This window comes from Oryzias latipes, chromosome 12, assembly GCF_053564925.1.
Source record: "Oryzias latipes strain Hd-rR chromosome 12, Olatipes_Hd-rR_3.1".
NCBI lineage: Eukaryota > Metazoa > Chordata > Actinopteri > Beloniformes > Adrianichthyidae > Oryzias > Oryzias latipes.
In genome coordinates, this window is record NC_136248.1 from 32,763,146 (window position 1) to 32,782,709 (window position 19,564).

General features: G+C 46.7%; 1 protein-coding gene across 1 annotated transcript; it reads left to right on the forward strand.

The window, feature by feature from the left end:
* The first annotated feature begins 5,410 nt into the window (after positions 1-5,410).
* wdr36 (WD repeat domain 36) lies at positions 5,411-18,293 on the forward strand. Its single transcript, XM_023960812.2, has 22 exons — positions 5,411-5,668; positions 6,189-6,216; positions 6,337-6,437; positions 6,520-6,637; positions 6,712-6,844; positions 6,913-6,967; positions 9,649-9,781; positions 9,899-10,074; positions 10,140-10,260; positions 11,123-11,188; positions 11,260-11,349; positions 11,417-11,559; positions 11,631-11,748; positions 13,850-14,015; positions 16,105-16,213; positions 16,573-16,652; positions 16,735-16,842; positions 16,918-17,149; positions 17,220-17,339; positions 17,619-17,700; positions 17,805-17,992; positions 18,075-18,293. Exons 1-22 carry the CDS (start codon positions 5,522-5,524, stop codon positions 18,222-18,224), a joined length of 2,664 nt encoding a protein of 887 aa, XP_023816580.1. The 5' UTR covers positions 5,411-5,521; the 3' UTR covers positions 18,225-18,293.
* Positions 18,294-19,564: the final 1,271 nt, after the last annotated feature.

The window sequence follows — 19,564 nt, forward strand, 5'->3', positions numbered from 1 at the left end:
CCCCACTTCTGTTTTGAGACAGAAACGACAACTGCAGAGGTTTAGCTCCGCCCAGTAGAAACCCGCTGGGATGAAACCGGTTCCGACGCGGCGGGTTGGATTTCCCGCTGAAACCACAACAACATGGAGGCGGCTTCGTGAAACCGGACTCTCACCTGTTTTTGAAATTTTACTGGACTTGTTTCCTTCATAAGCAGATTCTCACAAACCAAACACAATAAGTCACAAATTTGTCGTTATGGCGATATCAAGCTGTGCAATATCCATATCGCAAAAGATGGTGAAAATCCCAATAAATGGTTACTTTAAATGTGCTAAAACAATCTCATGGTAGCTCGAAGTATTTAGCAAAACAAAAAAATCTCTATGCATGTATTATTAATGTGCAGACATTTATTCATGTATGACTCAGTCACCTGTGGTTCTCTGACGGCTCAGCCATTGCTGGCTGGGGGTGTGGTGTGAGCGTGATCACCTGTGCTTGAACACCAGGAAGACAAAGGAGATGGTGATTGATTTCCGGAGGAAAACACCACAATTCACACCGGTGAGCATCCAGGGCTCGGACATTGAGGTAGTGGACAGTTTTAAGTACCTGGTGTTCACCTCAACCAGAAACTGGACTGGACTCAAAACACCGATGCCCTGTACAAGAAGGGCCGAAGTGGCCTCCACCTTCTGAGGAGACTGAGGTCCTTCAGAGAGGCCTGCACACTCCAAGGGACCTCTGTGGGGGCCTCTGTCATCCACTACGCCGTGGCCTGTTGGGGAGCAGGCAGCACAGACCGGGACAGGAAGAGACTCAACAAGCTGGTCAGGAGGGCCAGTTCTGTCCTGGGGTGTCCACTGGACTCTGGAGGAAGTGGGTGAAAGGAGGATGTTGGCCAAGCTAACATCCATCATGGACAACACCTCTCACCCACTGCATCAGACAGTGGAGGCACTGAACAGCTCCTTCAGTGGCAGACTGTTACACCCCCCATGCAGGAAGGAACGGTTCCACAGGTCCCAACAGCTGTTAGATTGTTCAATGCCACAGTTTAAATATGTTCAAACCGGTTATCATGCATCCATAGCCCATCTGAATATTCTGCCTTTTACTTTAATTTTGTTCTTATGTAGGCTGCAGTGTAGCTCAGGCGGCAGAGCAGGTCGTCCAACAACCAACAAATGGAAGCTTTCCCTCCTCTCCCTAAAACTCCAAGAAAGCCCCCAGCTGCAAAAAAAGCTTTGCTGGCAGCTGGACAAAGCTCTTCTGATTCAAATGAAGTCATTGCTGTTTTATCTGAGCTGATAAACAAGCGAGCCGACTCATTGGAAAGGCTAATAAATGAAAACTCAAAGAAGATGAAAAGACGCTGAAGGGAGAAGGAGAAGCTGAGAATTCACATGCAACCAAATAAAAGACACACAAAAGTCTGACCAACGTCTGAAGAATGAAGACAAAACCGTGGCAGCTCTTCAGGTCCAGGTTCTGGATCTGGAGTCATATTCGAGGAGGAGGAACCTGAAACTCTTTGGTGTCACTGATGAAGATGTGAAGGTCACTGAGATCTGTCAGAGCATCGCTGTAGAAGACCTGCAGCAGCCTTTCTCTGCCATTGATGTCACACATCGCCCTGGGAAACCCAATCCCAGCAGCACACGCCCCAGAGATCATCATCCGGTTCTCCCAGAGATCCTACAGAGATGCCGTCTGGAGAGCCGCTAAAAACAGAGAAGAAGCTCCGCCTTGCTGAGGACCTTTCCACAGCTGAAAGTCTGGCCCCTCATCCAAAAAGCCAGAGAGGAGGGAAAACGAGCTTCAGAGGCTTCATCGACGGTCAAGAGGTCAGATCATCAGGTCACTGGTGGTCATGTGATCCTCTGACATTGTTGTTAACTCACTAAAACAGAAACAGGATGGATCTGACTGAACTTCTAACTTACTGAGGCCCACTTGGAAACACAAACCAGAATATACAGATGTGGACCTAGTTCAGTTTTTCCTCTTTCAGAAATGTTTTGTGAATACCTTCAGTATTCACAAAACATTGTTGAGCATTTACTGCTGTGCAGGTTAAGCTCAGAGGATACGTTTCTTTTCTTAGTGTTTGAGAGTATTTTTTCTTGTTCTAAATATTTCATTGTCTATTGTTTCGCTCAACGCCAGCGGGTTAAGAAGTAATATCAAACGAAAAGCTATATTTTTATTTCTTAAGCAGCTGAATGCAGATCTTTTCTTTTGTCAGGAATCTCATTCTGTTTGTTCTGATGTAAATGTCTGGAAAACACAGTGGGGGGGGGGGGGGGGGGGGGGCGGTTTATGGTTTTCTCATCATCTGAAAAATCAGCAGCAGTTTTAACCCTGAAACATAAATATAACGGGAATGTTCTGCTTACAGAATCTGATGCTAAAGGGCACTTTGTTGGGCAAGTTATTGATTACAATAATAATATCATAATTATTTTCAATATATACGGCTACAACTCGAATACAGAAAATAAACAACTATTTCTTATAATTGAGAGTACATTGAAAAAATGGCTTCAGAAATTTCCAAACTCTGCAATTATTGTGGGGGGAGATTTTAATATGACTTTAAACCCTCAGATTGATCGGTGGCCCCCCTCGAATCATAATCGCAAAAATATATTTTTCAAATCTTTTATGGAGCAGTTTAAACTGGTGGATGTCTGGAGACTCAAACATCCTCAGATACCATCTTCTACACGGAGTCATAAATCTAGAACAGCCTTTTCTCCATCAGACTGTTGGTTCATTTCTAGTCATTTACAGGATAAGGATATTTCAGTCAACATCTAAGTGACCATCAAGCTGTCCGTATAGATATTGTTATGTGTCCCTCACAAAATGTCAGTAAATTTCATTATTGGAAAGGAAACAACTCGCTGCTCAAAATGACAGAAGTGCAAACAAAAATTAATGATCTTCTTTCAGAATTTTTTAATAAAGCCAAATTGGAGAACTCTTTCTCCGTTAACTGGGAGTTGTTTAAATATGAATCAGCCAAGTTTTTAAGAACATTTGGTGGCAACTTAGCTAAACTAAGAAAGCATGACAGGCATCTCAGTACTATCACAAAAACCTCCAGACAGCTGTCAGATGAGCAGAAACTACAAATGATCAAACTACAGGAAGACTTGGATCAAGTTTATCAAAGAAAAGCAGAAGGAGCTTTTATTACATCCAGAAAACAATGGCTCCAGCAGGGAGAACAAAACTCCTCTTATTTTTTTAGAATGGAGAAGCATCAAGGACAAATAAACACTATTAACGAGTTAAAAATTAATGACATAAATTGTAGTGATGCTAAAATAATCTCCAACTATTGTTCATCATTTTATGAGAATCTGTATTCATCACAATATTCTGAAATAGAGGCTGAAATGTTTTTGAATTCTTTAAACAATACCAGAACAATGAAAGACTCTGAGAAAGAACTTTGTGATGATCCAGTGAGTCGTGGAGAAGTCTGTGACGTCATCAAGGTGTTAAACCCAAAGAAATCTCCAGGAACTGATGGATTAACTTCTGAATTTTATACTTTATTCTACCAGCAGATGGCGCCCTTTTTACTGGAAGTTTACAACAAAGTATTTCTAATGACACCCTACCCTGGAGTATGTACCCTTATCCCAAAACCACAGAAAGATTTACTCTAGATTGATAATTGGAGACCCATCCGTCTTCTTAATAATGATTATAACATCATTAGCAAAACTGTTGATAAACTGCTATGCGACTTTGTCTGGAAAAACCAAACTCATCATATAAGGAAATCTGTTCTAATGAATGATTACACTAGTGGGGGTCTGAACTTTCTAGATTTCAGTACCCTAAATATGACTTTTAAAATTAATTGGATAAGAAAGTTTTTGAAAAATCCGAACTCTCTGGAACTTCATTCCCAGATCTATTTTCTCCCAGGTTGGTGACCTCGACTTTTTCCTGCTCTGCACCTACAAACCCGACAAAGCGTCCATCAAACTGTCCTCATTTCAGAAACAGATGCTGCTTATTGGTCCAGGATTTATAAACATGATTTTTCTCCTCACAGGTTTTCCATTTGGAACAATAGATACATTCTTTACAGAAACAAAACTATCTTTATCCAACAGTGGTTTGATAATAATATCAGACAATTATTCAATCAACAAGGTCAACTTTACACTCACACCGAATTCCTTCAGTTCTACCAGATCCCTGTTTCTGTGAAGGACTTTTCAGTTGTTTTGATGCCGTTTCCCTCAACCTCACCTATCTTTATAAAGGATCTCCATCTGCTCCCCAACCACAGCTTCACCTGACGGACACTGCTGTGGAAAACTCTGCTTCTCTGCTTTGAGAAATCAAAACAAAGCCATCCAAAGACGGTTCCAGCAGGAGCTAAAGACTGAATCCCCAGCCGGCCAGAACTTTCTGGACTTCACTTCATGGTCCGGTGTGTTGGGAAAAGGTTTGGCTTCTGCCAAACAACAAAGTGAAAGAGGTTTCATTCAAGATCATTCATAGGTTTTATCCAACAAATCAGTATATGCAAAGGCTAAAAAGGGATATTGATAAAAACTGTTCTTTCTGTTCTCAGTCTGAGGAAACGTTGCTGCATTTCTTTTGGACCTGCAAGTCCAATGAAACAATATGGGACGAATCAACAAACTTGATAAAAACTCAGATTTATCCACATTTTACCTTAACATGGAAAAACATTTTATTTGGTTACGTTAATTATGATAAGACATTTTTATCTCAATTTTATTTAATAAATCTTCTGCTTTTATTAACCAAGTATTATATTCACAAATCTAAATTCAGCAATAAAGCTCCTAATTTTCTTGATTTACTAGCCCAAGTTAGATGTTACTTACATTCCATTTTCCCCAGTACAAACAAAAAAGCTATTAAAACGTATCACCTTGCTCAGCTGTATAATTTAATCTAAATTTATTTTCTTGCTTGCTTGTTTTTTTTTGAACATTTCATGTACAGTTTAGTGTTCCTTGTTCTTTTGCTGTATGTCACTTTTGTTCTGCATCAATAATAAAAAAAAAAAAATTAACACATAAAGATATGTTTATATTTGAAATCAGTAAAGTTTCTGAAAAACAAAAATGCAGGAAAACTCTCCACTTTTATTGACAAACAAGCTGTAAGACAAGCCCTAAATTATATTATGTTTTCTTATATTATATTATATTATATTATATTATATTATATTATATTATATTATATTATATTATATTATATTATATTATATTATATTATATTATACTGTTACATTATGTTATGTTATATTAGGACATTTGTATTAGACTACAATTTTATCTTATTTCATCTTTATTTCCTTCTGTGTCATCCATGTGGATGTGATCTTTAAATTAAAATTAATTTTCTTAAAGCGGAACCTTCGCGCCGTCGGTCCATTTTTCGGGTCGGACTCATTTCCGGTTCCCCGCCGCCGCGTGTGTTTTTGTTTCGGAGGCTCCGTTTCACCGTGTCTGTGGGTCTGCTGGCGGCAACATGCCGACCGGCGGCAGCTCCCTTTTCTCCGGTTTCCGGGTCTTGGGTCTTTACTCCAACCACGTGCCGCACGCGTTCCGGTACCACGCGAAGCACCGGGAGTTCTACCTGGTGACGGCGTCGGGACAGCGCTTCCACACTTTCAACGTGAGAACCGCACGTGCACGACTCGCGCTTTTTTGTGTATTTGCTTAAGTTAAATACTGAAGTCACGCGGAGAAAAAGAACAAACGCGGTCGGACTTTCTGTACCGAACAGAGAAACAAGAGTTTAAGGTTTTATTTCCTCACCTTTACTTCTTCCTGCTGGGATTCAGAGTTTTACCCATTTAATTTATAGAGACACTGTAATTAGTGTTTTTTAATATTTCATTTCCCCCCAAAATTAAATCACTTGTGTTAGTATTACTATTTTATTCCTATTTTTAAATCCCGGTACCCCCCCCCCCCCCCCCCCCCCGTAGGCCAGTTGTGTTTTTTTTACACACGTTTTTCCAGCTGAAAGTGACGTCACACATCGGTATTGTTTACAACTCTCTGACATTTTGAGTAGAATACTAACGGAGTGAGTCATTCATATTTGACGGTCACTCATGGAGATCTGTGTGGCGTCTTCCTGCTGTCTCGAGTCCCAGTCCGAGTTCTGACGCTGTGCTCCGTGTCTGCAGGTGAACCGACTCGGCATCGTAGCTGTGAGTAAGTATCTGTCCCCCCGGATCCGAACATGTTTGAGGAACCATCAGACTGGTTCTTTGGTTCTTTGGATCATGGGAGCTGTGCCCAGAGTCTCTTTGATGCCAGGTTTTGTGTTGCTAGGCAACAGCCTGCAGGATGACATCACCTGCTTGGCCGCAGACCGGATGCTGGTGTTCGCAGCGACGGGTCGTCTGATCTGCTCCTTCTCCAGGAACAAAGAGGTTCTGTTCTGGTTCTGGTTGGGGGTGGTGGTGGTGGGGGGGTCTGTTGGTCTGCTGTTTTAAATAAAGTTTCTCCGTGCAGGTGGTCATGCGTTACCATGGTCACAAACAGGAAGTGCAGCTGCTTCTTCCTCTGGGCGATCAGCTGATCTCCTCAGACTGCGGCGGTGAAGTCATAGTGTGGGACGTGCAGGGGGGGCGTGAGTGTCCGGGGTGGGGCTGGGGCGGTGCTGACCCTGCTGTGCTGTTACCCATCATGCTCCTCTCCACGCAGACGTTTACCTCCAGCTGAAGTTTGACCCCCTCAGCTTTGCCGTGTCGGCCATCATGCATCCCAGCACCTACCTGAACAAGGTGCTGCTGGGCAGCTCCCAGGGTGCATTGCAGCTGTGGAACATAAAGAGCAGGTGAGATGGGGAGGCATCCCCCCCCCGTAGATGTGCTGCAGGTGCTTAATGAGGGTCTCTGTCTGCAGTAAACTGCTCTACACTTTCACTGGCTGGTCAGCAGGAGTCACGGCGCTGCAGCAGGTGAGTCCGCCGATCTAACGCACAACAGCAACGCACGACACCAACACGAAACGGAAACTCATTTTGTATCAGAAACCTGCAAAATGTAGACTTTGCTGCAGACGCTGCAGACACTGCAGACGCTGCAGACACCGGTCGGTCAGAGAACCTTAGAAAACAAACAAGAAATGATGCCGTTACTACGGAAAGTTAATGCATTTAATGAAAAATAGGAGGAGCTTCATTCAAGTCTTTTGTGATTTTTGCTGTAAATTTTTTACAACTACAAAAGCCAAGAACTACAAATATGGTGGACTCATCTGTTCATGAGAACTAGAAGATGAACTGCTTTATGATCTGCATGGCTTTGTCCACAAACGTCACAGAAAAACGTTGGAGAAATATTAAATATGGACCAGGATGAACTGTTTCTGTGTGTATCATGACGACAACATCGGACACAAAGCAGCAAGGTCTGACGGCGACCTGCTGGACGCTCATGTTGGAGGCGTGGTCAACTTTGTCAACTGCGCTATACTTTTTTTAGAATTGGCTTTTATATGTACCGTATTTTCCGGAGCAGCTACTGTTTTCCAACGCTTACAGCCCTGTGGCTAATTTATGGATTTATTTGGCGGCTGACTTGAGCGCTCCGTCGGCACCGGAGTGTGCAGGGACCGGACGTCAGTGGGCACGAAGCGCTCCTCCCTGGAGAGGAGGACTTTAAATTAGCCGGTATCCATCCTGAGCATCCTCTCCATCCTGTTCTTGACGGTCAGTGGAGAACCTTCTCCAACAGGCTAAGGCAGCTTCACTGTCACACCAACCGCTACAGGAGATCTTTCCTACCTCACTCCATTGGACTCTAGTACTCGTCATCCATTTGCAATAGATAAACTCATTTAAGTCTGTTTTACTCCTGAGCTGTCATCCAATACAACTGTTTTCACTGATGGTTCTTTCTGATTGATTGTTCTGTTCTCTGTTGTCACCCATTGTTTGTATGTTTGTATCTTGAGCCTTAAGGCCCGTCCACACCGGGACGAATATTCGCCAGCGTCTTTCAACATGTTTTTTGTGTTCACACCCAGGCGATTTTCGCTGACGATGAGCCGAGCGAACATGAAATTTCATTCCCTGACATTAGATGGCGCTTAATGTAAACAGAAATACTCCTGTACACAAGGTGGCGCTGAGCAACTTTACGATTCTTAAAGTCGCTTTTCACTCAGAAGAAGAGAGCAAGTATTTACGCGCTTGTCAGAATCAAACAAAGAAAACATGAATATTTCAAGCAGCAGTAGCTCCGACTGGTGCTTGGTTCGGGGATATTTTAGAATGTCCGTCAGTGAGTGCATCTTCTTCGTCATTATTGCTTCGCGGCAGTGTAGACGCTACTTGGCGTCTATCTTCTTCGCTGGTATGTGTGCTCAGCAAGGCAGTTTTGTGTTTGAGCGCCCCCAAGTTGTGTTTTACTGTAACTTCAGAAGCTCCAGACACGTGTGCAAAAGCGCCATTCTCATTGGTTGAATAGATTTCGACGCGAGTCGTCAAAAAAAAAAACGAACCCGAGCCATTTTTTTTTTTTTGACGCTTTGACGCGTGGCGTTTTTTCGTGTCGGTGTGCACACTCTCATTGGTGCCCTTTGTTTAGTCACGAGGCGTTAAACGTCGGCGAAATTCGTCCCGGTGTGAACGGCCTTAACGCTGACGCTGCGCTGAGGCGCGCGCCTTTCAGTCGCCGCTGCTCTCTTTTAATGGTCTGTTTTTTGAACCAGCCCTGTTTCTACCATATTGCTGCCGTGACACAGACGGTAGGAGAGGAGAGCTGCTCTCCCGTTCTCCACTCCTTCCACTGCTGCTCCTTCTTAAACACGCACAACAGTGTGGCGACCTGGGGGTTAGCCCCGCCTTAAGCCCCTGAGAGTCATGGGAAGTGGGGTGTAAATGTCCTCATCATAACTGAGGGATGTAATGTTGATTATATGCTTACTGTTATTTACTACTGTTATTTTATGTATGATACCTCAATCAGTAAAAAAACAAAACAAAACCATAACGGAGGAAGCTGTGAACAGAAGTGATTCATGCCGTTTGGCAGATGTGGGTGTGTTCTCATACATGAGCTGTCGCTGCTGGCTCCTCCCACTGTGAGACGGTCAGTCTCAAGCGGCTTGTACTCAGGTGCCCTTTATAGTCCGGAAAATACGGTATATGTTTATTAAAATATTTTTGTAGTCCTATAGAGAAAAGATAAGGACGCGTCTAAGACTTGCAAACATGCTGCTTCACGCTAAAAACTTGCGATTTGTGATATTAGTGATCAATATTCCGATGATTCAACAGTTTCAATGAGAGTCGCATAACGTAAGTTATTCTCCAAATGAGCCTGGTCTGCACAGGAGCCAACATGTAACGTCAGAGCATCTGATTGGTCAATAAATGGATTTATTTATTTAAATACTTCAACCTGACATTAGACTGCTTTAGCACTTTTACAGGAACCATTTAGCGCGATAATTGCCGTGTTGCCCAGCTTGGTACCGCGATACCGTAACCGGGGCAGAAAGACGTTTGTCTTCATTTCGTTTCTAAATGAAATGAAATCAAATGAAGAATTGATCACCGATCAGCTGATGTTTCACAGCGTCCTCTATTGTCGACCACTTTTATTTTGGAATCGTCTGCACTTCCTTTCTCAGAGTCCTGCAGTGGATGTGGTTGGCGTCGGCACGGCGACAGGCCGCATCATCATCCACAACATCCGCCTGGATGAGACCCTGATGAGCTTCACGCAGGACTGGGGGCCGGTCTGCTCGCTGTCCTTCAGGACAGGTATGTCTTTACCTCTCCCTCTTACCTGGCTGGCCACGCCCCTTCTGACCTGGTTGACCACGCCCCCTCTCCTTTCATAACATGTTTGTCTCCTCATGTTTTACTCTGTTCTGTCAGACGGCCCCCCCATTGTGGCGTCCGGCAGTCCTCAGGGCCACATTGCATTCTGGGACTTGGAGCGTCGACAGCTCGCTGCCCAGCAGAGACACGCCCACAGGACAGCTGTCGCCGGGGCAACGTTCCTGCATGGCGAGCCACTGCTGGTCACCAACGGGGCGGACAACGCCATCAAGGTGAGGCGGTCGCAAACGGAGGACTTAACGAGGAAAGCCAGTCCTCACTGTGGTCTTTATCTCAGGTGTGGATATTTGACCAAGAAGGGGGCGGAGCCAGACTGCTGCGCAGTCGACAGGGTCACAGTGCCCCGCCCATTGTCATCCGTCACCATGGCAACGATGGCAAGAACATCTTGAGTGCAGGTACGACCACTACAGGCTTCAGGTCAGAAATGGTGAGCTCTTCTCTGATTGGTCGGGCTTAAAGTGAGCAGCTCTGATGGCATCACTGCGTCTGATGAACAGAGTGGGCGTGGACTCATAGCGGCGGCGTGGAGTCAGGAGCAGACCAAAACAATTCTATTTGAAAAAATCATTTTTGGGACGTAGAAAATATGCTGGTCGGAGCCAAAGTCTCCCAGCTCCGCCCCTTTCTGATGCAGACGAATAGATCCATGAAAGTCTTTGTTTTCCTGGTCTGAGCTGCAATCTGGATCAGAACCAGCCGGATGGATGTATGGATGGTTCTGATCCAGTTTCCAAAGCGTTCCCAGGCATCTTTTCATGATGATGATGTCGTTTTCTAAGACATAGTTTCTGCAGAGCGGCAGGAGTTCATCAGAAATTCACCTCCCATTGTGGGCAGCACTGTTGCCACAGAAGGAAGCCTGCGCTCATTTCCCATCATCCCTTTCATTCCTCCCTCTAGCTCACAGCCCCTCCCACCCTCAAGCTAACGTTAGCGGTGCAACAACATCAGATCCGTCCATCCATCCGGTTCTGATCCAGATTCCAGCTCAGACCAGACAAAGTCTGATCCATGAACAAAGACTGTTTTCATCAGAAAGGGGCGGAGCTGGGAGACTTTGGCCCCGCCCCGCGTATTTTCTATGTCACAAAAAGGATTTTTTCAGATAGAATTGTTTTGGTCTGCTCCTGATTCACAACAATTGAAGAAATTCTCAGAAATGCCGTTTTCTCTAAATTTTCTTAAAACTCCGTTTTCATCGTCTGATGCTGGAAACGCGGCATCAGCAGCTAAGCTCAGTGTTTGCTGCCCCTGCAGGTCAGGACGGGACGCTGCAGTCCTTCTCCACGGTCCACGAGCGCTTCAATAAGAACCTGGGTCATGGTGAGTTCCTGGACCGGTACCGGCTCAGAACGCCCAGAACCGCAGGACTGAAGGTCTGGTGTCATTTCAAGGGTCTGTCTGCAAGAAGAAGGAGAAGAAAAAGAAGAAGGGCTTGTCTTACGAGGAGCTCCGCCTCCCCGCCATCACTGCCTTTTCTTCAGGTACCCCTCCCCCTCTCACCACCTCCCCCCACCAGCGTAGACTCTGACCCTCTCTGTTGATTGACAGCTGTCACGCGTCAGTCGGAATGGGATGGGATCGTGGCGTGTCACCGCGGCCGCCTCGCCGCCACTACCTGGAGTTATTACCGGTCCACCATGGGGGCCCACCACCTGCAGCCGCCGGGAGCCAAGAGGGGATCCTTCGCCTCGGTAGCCCCTCCCACTTCCTGCGGGCTCTACTTCCTGTTTGCTGTGATTGGTGACCTTCTGACTCTGCCCAGGCTGTAGACATCACCGCCTGCGGGAACTTTGCCGTGATTGGTTCATCCTGTGGCCGCATCGACGTCTACAACCTGCAGTCCGGCCTACACCGCGGTTGCTTTGGTGACGGAGGGAAAGGTGAGGCTGAACTGGAATTCTTCTCTACCTCCACATTTGACCCCCAGACCAAGAGATGTGGGACATAAGGGGGGGGGGTCCACATTCCTCCCTACTCACTATCTAGTAGGGGTGTTGGAAAGAATCCATTCAGCAACATATGGCGATAGTTCATTTGGTGAGACTTGTTTCTATTCCAAATGCTGTCAGGATGATTTTCATGTCATTATTTCTGAGCGGCCTTCAGCGTCTGACTCCTGTTTTCACCTTTAACCTCCAACCACTAGTTGGCAGCAGAGAACATGGAGCCTCTTTGAGCAGCTCTGCACCTCAAAACAACAGGAAGACTGCAGCCAGAGGCAGCTGGTTCTGTTGGACTACTTAGTTTTTACTTAGGACGGTCCCGAACAGAAACATGTAACACATAAAAACACGGATTCTGGTTCTTTGGAGCTGCGATCAGAACCAGTGAAGCTCTGCAGCTGCACAGCGCCTGATGCACGGAGACTAAATGCTGTCGGCAAAGCGGTTCTGCAGAACCTTCCAGCTGTAGATTCTAGTTCTGATGGATCAGAGTGATGTGTCCAACGCTCTGAAGAAAGGCCATCGCCGTGGCGATGAGCAGTGAAATCCGTGGTTACTTCAGCGTGTGAGAAAGTGGAGCTGCAGCTGCAGAGCAGACGGTCAATAAAGCATCTGAGCCACATTGAAGCTCTTCATCCTGTCATCCTCATCATCATCACTTTAGTGTTTCTGGGAGTGTTTTTTTCTTTATTTCTAAGGCACCGTTCAGACGCCGGAGCCCTGTTGGAAATAATCAGCACTTCATTTCCTCAGTCAGACTCAGAACCTCATTGGTTTAGAAACATTCATTCCATTTTTATACTGAAAGATATTTTGGTGTGGAAATAAGACAATGTTGACTGTTCCCTTTATATATTTGAAGTTACCAAAATAAAAGCACCATAAATCTGGATAAAAGCAGCTTATCCCTTGTGGGTCCAGATGACCCCCCCCCCCCCCCCTTCCATTGAGGTGTTCTCCCTACCATGACAAAGGTGGATAAAGGTGGAAAGATTTCATGTAATCCATGGACACCAGTGAAGATCACAAATCATTGAAGAAAAAAGGTTCAGAGCACTGACTAGTGGGTCTAGATGACCCAACTCCCAATGTTAAAGTGCCTAGGATAGCACAGGGGCTAGTGGGTGTAGATGACCCACCTCCCAACGTTAAAGTGCCTAGGATAGCACAGGGGCTAGTGGGTCTAGATGACCCACCTCCCAACGTTAAAGTGCCTAGGATAGCACAGGGGCTAGTGGGTCTAGATGACCCAACTCCCAACGTTAAAGTGCCTAGGATAGCACAGGGGCTAGTGGGTCTAGATGACCCAACTCCCAACGTTAAAGTGCCTAGGATAGCACAGGGGCTAGTGGGTCTAGATGACCCACCTCCCAACGTTAAAGTGCCTAGGATAGCACAGGGGCTAGTGGGTCTAGATGACCCAACTCCCAACGTTAAAGTGCCTAGGATAGCACAGGGGCTAGTGGGTCTAGATGACCCAACTCCCAACGTTAAAGTGCCTAGGATAGCACAGGGGCTAGTGGGTCTAGATGACCCAACTCCCAACGTTAAAGTGCCTAGGATAGCACAGGGGTTACAGATGAGATACGGTTCCAGTGTTTAACATTGTGATCATTATATAAACTGAATTTGACTATTTTATTACAAAGAAATGCGTATTAATATTCAGGTAGAGTTTTTTATAAGTCCAAAAAAAGGAATAGAAATGTTCTGGTACCACATCAGGATACGTTTATATACGTTTATAGAGCATCTCCATGTTCTAGTTTGTCTGAATCTACAATTCCAAAATCCAGAGCACTAAAATTTCCCAGAAGTCTCTGTGAAAAACCAGTGTGCATCCATGCTCACTAGATCAGCAAATATGGACCACAATGCATTGCGTCAGAACATTATTTACCAAAAACTACAGCTCCAAATGCCCCTGTAGTTGGAGCAACAAGGGGGCCAGAGGGGTAGGGGAGGTGTTCCCAGTGGTCCTGGTCTGGGATCTACCGTCACTTGTTCTTCTGGCTTTGATTGGCCCCTTCTGCTGCAGCTCATGACGGGACGGTGAGAGGACTGTCCGTGGACGCGCTCAACCACATGACCTTCAGCATCGCCTCCGATTCGCTGCTGAAGTTCTGGCGCTTCAAGACAAAAAAACAGGAAGACGTTCTGCAGTTGAGTTCAGTTCCAGGGACCCTGAAGCTGCACAGAGAGAGGTGGGTGTGGTCTTCACAGGACCCCCCCCCCCCCCCCCCCCCCCCCCGGTCCTGACTAGGGGTGTAACGATGAATTGATCCTACGGTCCAACCAGATCCATCCGTCTGAGCAGAGCTGCTAATCGAATCCAAACGGCTTAAACCGTTCAAAGCCAGATAAATCAGTCATGTGGGAAAATCCCAGCCGGACTGAGGTACAGCGGACAGCACACACGTGACGTCATTAACATGGATCAGTCCATTCTAGTCCAATGTGTGGACAGACTTTGAATAAAGTCATGTGACCATCCAGGGTCTAGACCAGGGGTGGGCTGGATCTGGCCCGCCTCCATGTTTGGTCCAGCCCTCTGAACAATATCAGAGACCCATATTTATTTAATTAATCTGGCCACACGATCAAGACATGACCTTTACCATCCCCCCCCCCCCTGCAGTCTGAGCTCCAACCTGAAAGCCTCTCAAATCTCTGTCAAACAGAACTGAAGACAGTCTTTCCTTTCTACGTCACAGTTCATCTTTCCCGGTTTAGTTCATTCTTTCAGAGCGATTATGCTGCTTTTTTTAAACAGCACCCTGTTCTGTGTCCTGATTGGCTGAAGACCCTGTCAATCAATCTCCTCAGTGCCGTGTCTCCTGTTCAGAAACACGGAGTTCTTCAGATCAGATCTTTGTTTTCATTCTAAGATCCTGGATCTAATTTCTATGAAGGTTTGAGAATTTAAACAAGAGAAAAGTGTTTTTATGCAGTGAGGAGTTTTCCTGCCATAAACGTCTGGAATCATTCTCTGTGGATTTCACTGATTATATTTAGAACGTAACTCCTGCAATAGACGAGGAAGTCTGTTCTGGTGAAAAGGTAACAGAAATATGATTAGCTGCAGCAGAAGACACAGAAATGAGCTTTTTCAGTGTCAGTGGATGAGAAACAGACGTGCAGAACACAGAACAGCTGCACAAACAGACGTGAGGAGCTCAAAGTCTCTGCAAAATTATGACGGCAGAGGATCCACTATTTATTGGTTTTTATGTATCAGTTTATTTTCCTGAATTTTTGTCAATCATAGTGTTATCATAATCATAGTTTTATTTCATAAATAATGTTATTTATTTCATTAAAAGGATCATGAATGAATGAAACTTTATTCATATATCACTTTATAACTCCTTGAAGGAACCAAAGGGCTTCACAATAAAAAATGATCTCAAATGGGAACAAAAGTTTTAAACTAAAAACTCTAGAATATTCGGTTTTGGAATATCATTTTCAATATAAATGTTTTCATCTACATTCCATGTTTTTCATTCTCCCTCCACACATCTGCTCCTGGTCCGGCCCTTCTATCCAATTTTAGAACCCAATGTGGCCCCCAGTTAGAATAATTGCCCCCCCCTGGTCTAGAATGTTCTAAGAATGTTCCCTTTGGATTCTCTGGATGTGGAAAAACAACAGTGGTGAACTTTAGGAAACTAACATGTGAATGGATTTGACATTCATTCTAGTTTACTTGTTGGTTTGGACACAGATTTCATTAACTTGATGATCTGGAAGAAATCCAAGAATCTGGAAAACTGTTCAGTAGCAGGAATTTCTGTCTGGAAGTTTGGATGAAGAGGATCTGGATCCACTTTAGGTCAGATGATCTGGATCCACTTTAGGACAGAGTATCGGATCCACTTTAGGACAGAGGATCGGATCCACTTTAGGTCAGATGATCTGGATCCACTTTGTGACAGAGGATCTGGATCCACTTTGGGACAGAGGATCTGGATCCACTTTGGGACAGAGGATCTGGATCCACTTTAGGACAGAGGATCTGGATCCACTTTGGGACAGAGGATCTGGATCCACTTTGGGACAGAGGATCTGGATCCACTTTAGGACAGAGGATCTGGATCCACTTTGGGACAGAGGATCTGGATCCACTTTGGGACAGAGGATCGGATCTAGTCAAAGCGAATCGTTACAGCCCTAGTCCTGACCCATGACCTTCATCTGGGTCTCGGTCCACTCTGACAGAGTCCAGACGTTCAGAGTGGGCCGGCATCCGGGCCGTTGCTGACAGCCTTGACCCTTTTTCTGTTTTGTCAGTGGGATGCTAGCTTTAGCATTTGACGACTTCACGCTGGCCATCGTGGACATAGAAACCAGACGGACGGTCAGGAAGTTTGCCGGTCACCGTGGAAACGTCAACGACATGGTGGGTCTGGTTGGCTCAATATTTGTGTGGCACAGACCCTGAGGTTACCCAGAACTTCAGACCCTGACACCAGAGGGCGCTCTGGACCTGATCCCGCCCATCTGGACCAACACCATCCAGGGTTGGTTTGGTTTGGGTTTAAACCAAAAAAATGTAAATCTGGTCCAAAGTCAAGCTGACTGATCTGCTATGGTTGATGGCTGGGGATCAGATGACAGACCTTTAGAGGAACCCAGAGTTCCTCTAAAGGTCTTCCTAAAGTCCTCAGGGCCTGGTGGCTTCTGCAGGTCTGGAGCCGTGTATCCAGAACATGGCACCAGGAGAACCTTTGCTCAGGATGAATCTGTGTTTCCTGTCAGACGTTCAGCCCTGACGGCCGATGGCTGGTCACCGTGGCCATGGACTGTACCATCCGGACATGGGACCTCCCCTCTGGCAGGTAAGGACCGCACCTCCTGAGGAACCGACAGCTGTTCTGGATGCTCTCAGGACCCGTCGTTGCATTCTGGTCTTCTCTTTAGTCTGGTGGACTGCTTCCTTGTTGCCGTGGCGCCCGTCAGCGTGTCCATGTCACCAACGGGAGACTTTTTGGCGACGGCTCACGTGGATCACCTGGGCGTGTTTCTTTGGTCTGAACCAATCCCAGTTCATGCTGAGGCCTTTGTGAATGCGTTTCAGCCAATCACTGTTGTTTTCTCTCTCAGGACCAATAAGAGTTTGTGTGGACCTGTGGGGCTCCGCCCCCTCCCAGCTGACTACCAACCAGCCGAGGAGACGATTCCCGGCATTACTGCTGAGGACGAAGACCTTGAAGTGCCTTCAGAGGAGGCTGACGATGTGTATCAGTCAGCTGAGCAGTTGGGGGCGGAGCTTGTGACTCTGTCTCTGCTGCCCGAGTCCCGATGGAAGAGTTTGCTGCACCTGGATGACATTAAGGTGGTCTGGAGGAATGTGCCGCCCGTCAGCCTCAGAGTTGGACTTTCCTCACAGGTGTGTTTGTTTTCAGAGACGGAACAGGCCTACGGCGCCCCCCACCCCTCCGCCCTCTGCCCCTTTCTTCCTGCCCACACTTCCTGGTCTGACACCTCGATTCAGCTTACCTGCAACAGCTGACTCGGACGCACAGGTACACCAGAACTCCGGCTCCGCCTCCTGGCATCACCCATTAACGCAGTTCACATCGTCTTGGTGGGTGTTAGGCTCGGCCCCCAGGTGCGGTAGAGGCCCTGCCCACCTGTGGGCCGAGCACGGTCCTTCCATTGTGTGAAATGTTACCGTTTTCCCGCCTTTCTTTAAAAAACCAGCGGTTTTGGATGTTAATGAAGTGTCTGCTGAACAAAACTCCTCCCAGTTGTGCTTTCTCACCTTGAGGTGGGTGGGGCCGTTTCTCTCTGGTTCCTTTCAGTCCAAGGTACTGCCTTTGGGTTTGCTGGCTCAGAGGTCCGAGTTCGGTTCTGCTCTGGAATCCGCTCAGCAGTCCGGGTCATGTGAGTTCTGGTGTTTTTCAGCGTTTTTTCCTGCTGTGATTCTGAGCTTACAGCTCAGTTCTGGTTCTGAAGAGTCCAAACCTTTAATCCTTCCAAACCTGCAGATGATCCACCGCTGCGCCTCCTGAAGGACTTGGGGCCAGCCGCGCTCTCTGTGGAAATCACCTGTCTATCATCAGAGGGGGGCGGAGCAGGCAGCCTGCTGCATGCCTTCATCTGCATGATTGACAGCATGCTGGCCAAGGGGCGGGACTTTGACCTGGCTCATGCGTACCTGGCTTTGTTCTTGAAGGTCAGCCAGAGGCCAGCAGCAGACTCTTATTGTGAAAGGACAGCACTCTTCCTGCCTCACAGTTTCGTTTGTTGTCTTCCAGCTTCATTTGGCGGCGGTGGCGCAGGATGCGGTTGCCATGGAAGCCCTGCAGCAACTGGCATCCCGGCTGGAGGCCGTGTGGGCGGAGCTTAGAGCCTCATTCAATCAATCCTTGTGTCTGCTGTCGTACACCAAAAGTGCACTGCTGTGACACGCGTGTTCTGCACGTGCACAGACACGTGCACAGACTGTTGTTTTGATTAAAGTTGTTGTTTCTTCATTTGTCTGAAGTTCTTCATGATGTGGGAACAGAACATTCAGAACCAGCACCATTTGGTTAGACAGGAAGTGGGGACGTCACATGACAGGTTCATGGTCACATCTGGAACAACAGATTCTTCATGAAGGTTCAGGAACATCCTGCTGATTCAAGTCCTGATCCAGTCTAAGTGGCTTTGAGATGGAAGGAAGATCCGTGAGGCGTTTCCTGTTTGACCTTAAGGTCGACCGTGAGGCGTTTCCTGTTTGACCTTAAAGTTGACCGTGAGGCGTTTCCTGTTTGACCTTAGGGTCGACCGTGAGGCGTTTCCTGTTTGACCTTAAAGTTGACCGTGAGGCGTTTCCTGTTTGACCTTAGGGTCGACCGTGAGGCGTTTCCTGTTTGACCTTAGGGTCGACCGTGAGGCGTTTCCTGTTTGACCTTAAAGTTGACCGTGAGGCGTTTCCTGTTTGACCTTAAAGTTGACCGTGAGGCGTTTCCTGTTTGACCTTAGGGTCGACCGTGAGGCGTTTCCTGTTTGACCTTAGGGTCGACCGTGAGGCGTTTCCTGTTTGACCTTAGGGTCAACCGTGAGGCGTTTCCTGTTTGACCTTAAAGTTGACCGTGAGGCGTTTCCTGTTTGACCTTAAAGTTGACCGTGAGGCGTTTCCTGTTTGACCTTAGGGTCGACCGTGAGGCGTTTCCTGTTTGACCTTAGGGTCGACCGTGAGGCGTTTCCTGTTTGACCTTAAAGTTGACCGTGAGGCGTTTCCTGTTTGACCTTAAAGTTGACCGTGAGGCGTTTCCTGTTTGACCTTAGGGTCGACCGTGAGGCGTTTCCTGTTTGACCTTAAGGTCGACCGTGAGGCGTTTCCTGTTTGACCTTAGGGTCGACCGTGAGGCGTTTCCTGTTTGACCTTAAGGTCGACCGTGAGGCGTTTCCTGTTTGACCTTAAAGTTGACCGTGAGGCGTTTCCTGTTTGACCTTAAAGTTGACCGTGAGGCGTTTCCTGTTTGACCTTAGGGTCGACCGTGAGGCGTTTCCTGTTTGACCTTAGGGTCGACCGTGAGGCGTTTCCTGTTTGACCTTAGGGTCGACCGTGAGGCGTTTCCTGTTTGACCTTAGGGTCGACCGTGAGGCGTTTCCTGTTTGACCTTAAAGTTGACCGTGAGGCGTTTCCTGTTTGACCTTAGGGTCGACCGTGAGGCGTTTCCTGTTTGACCTTAGGGTCGACCGTGAGGCGTTTCCTGTTTGACCTTAGGGTCGACCGTGAGGCGTTTCCTGTTTGACC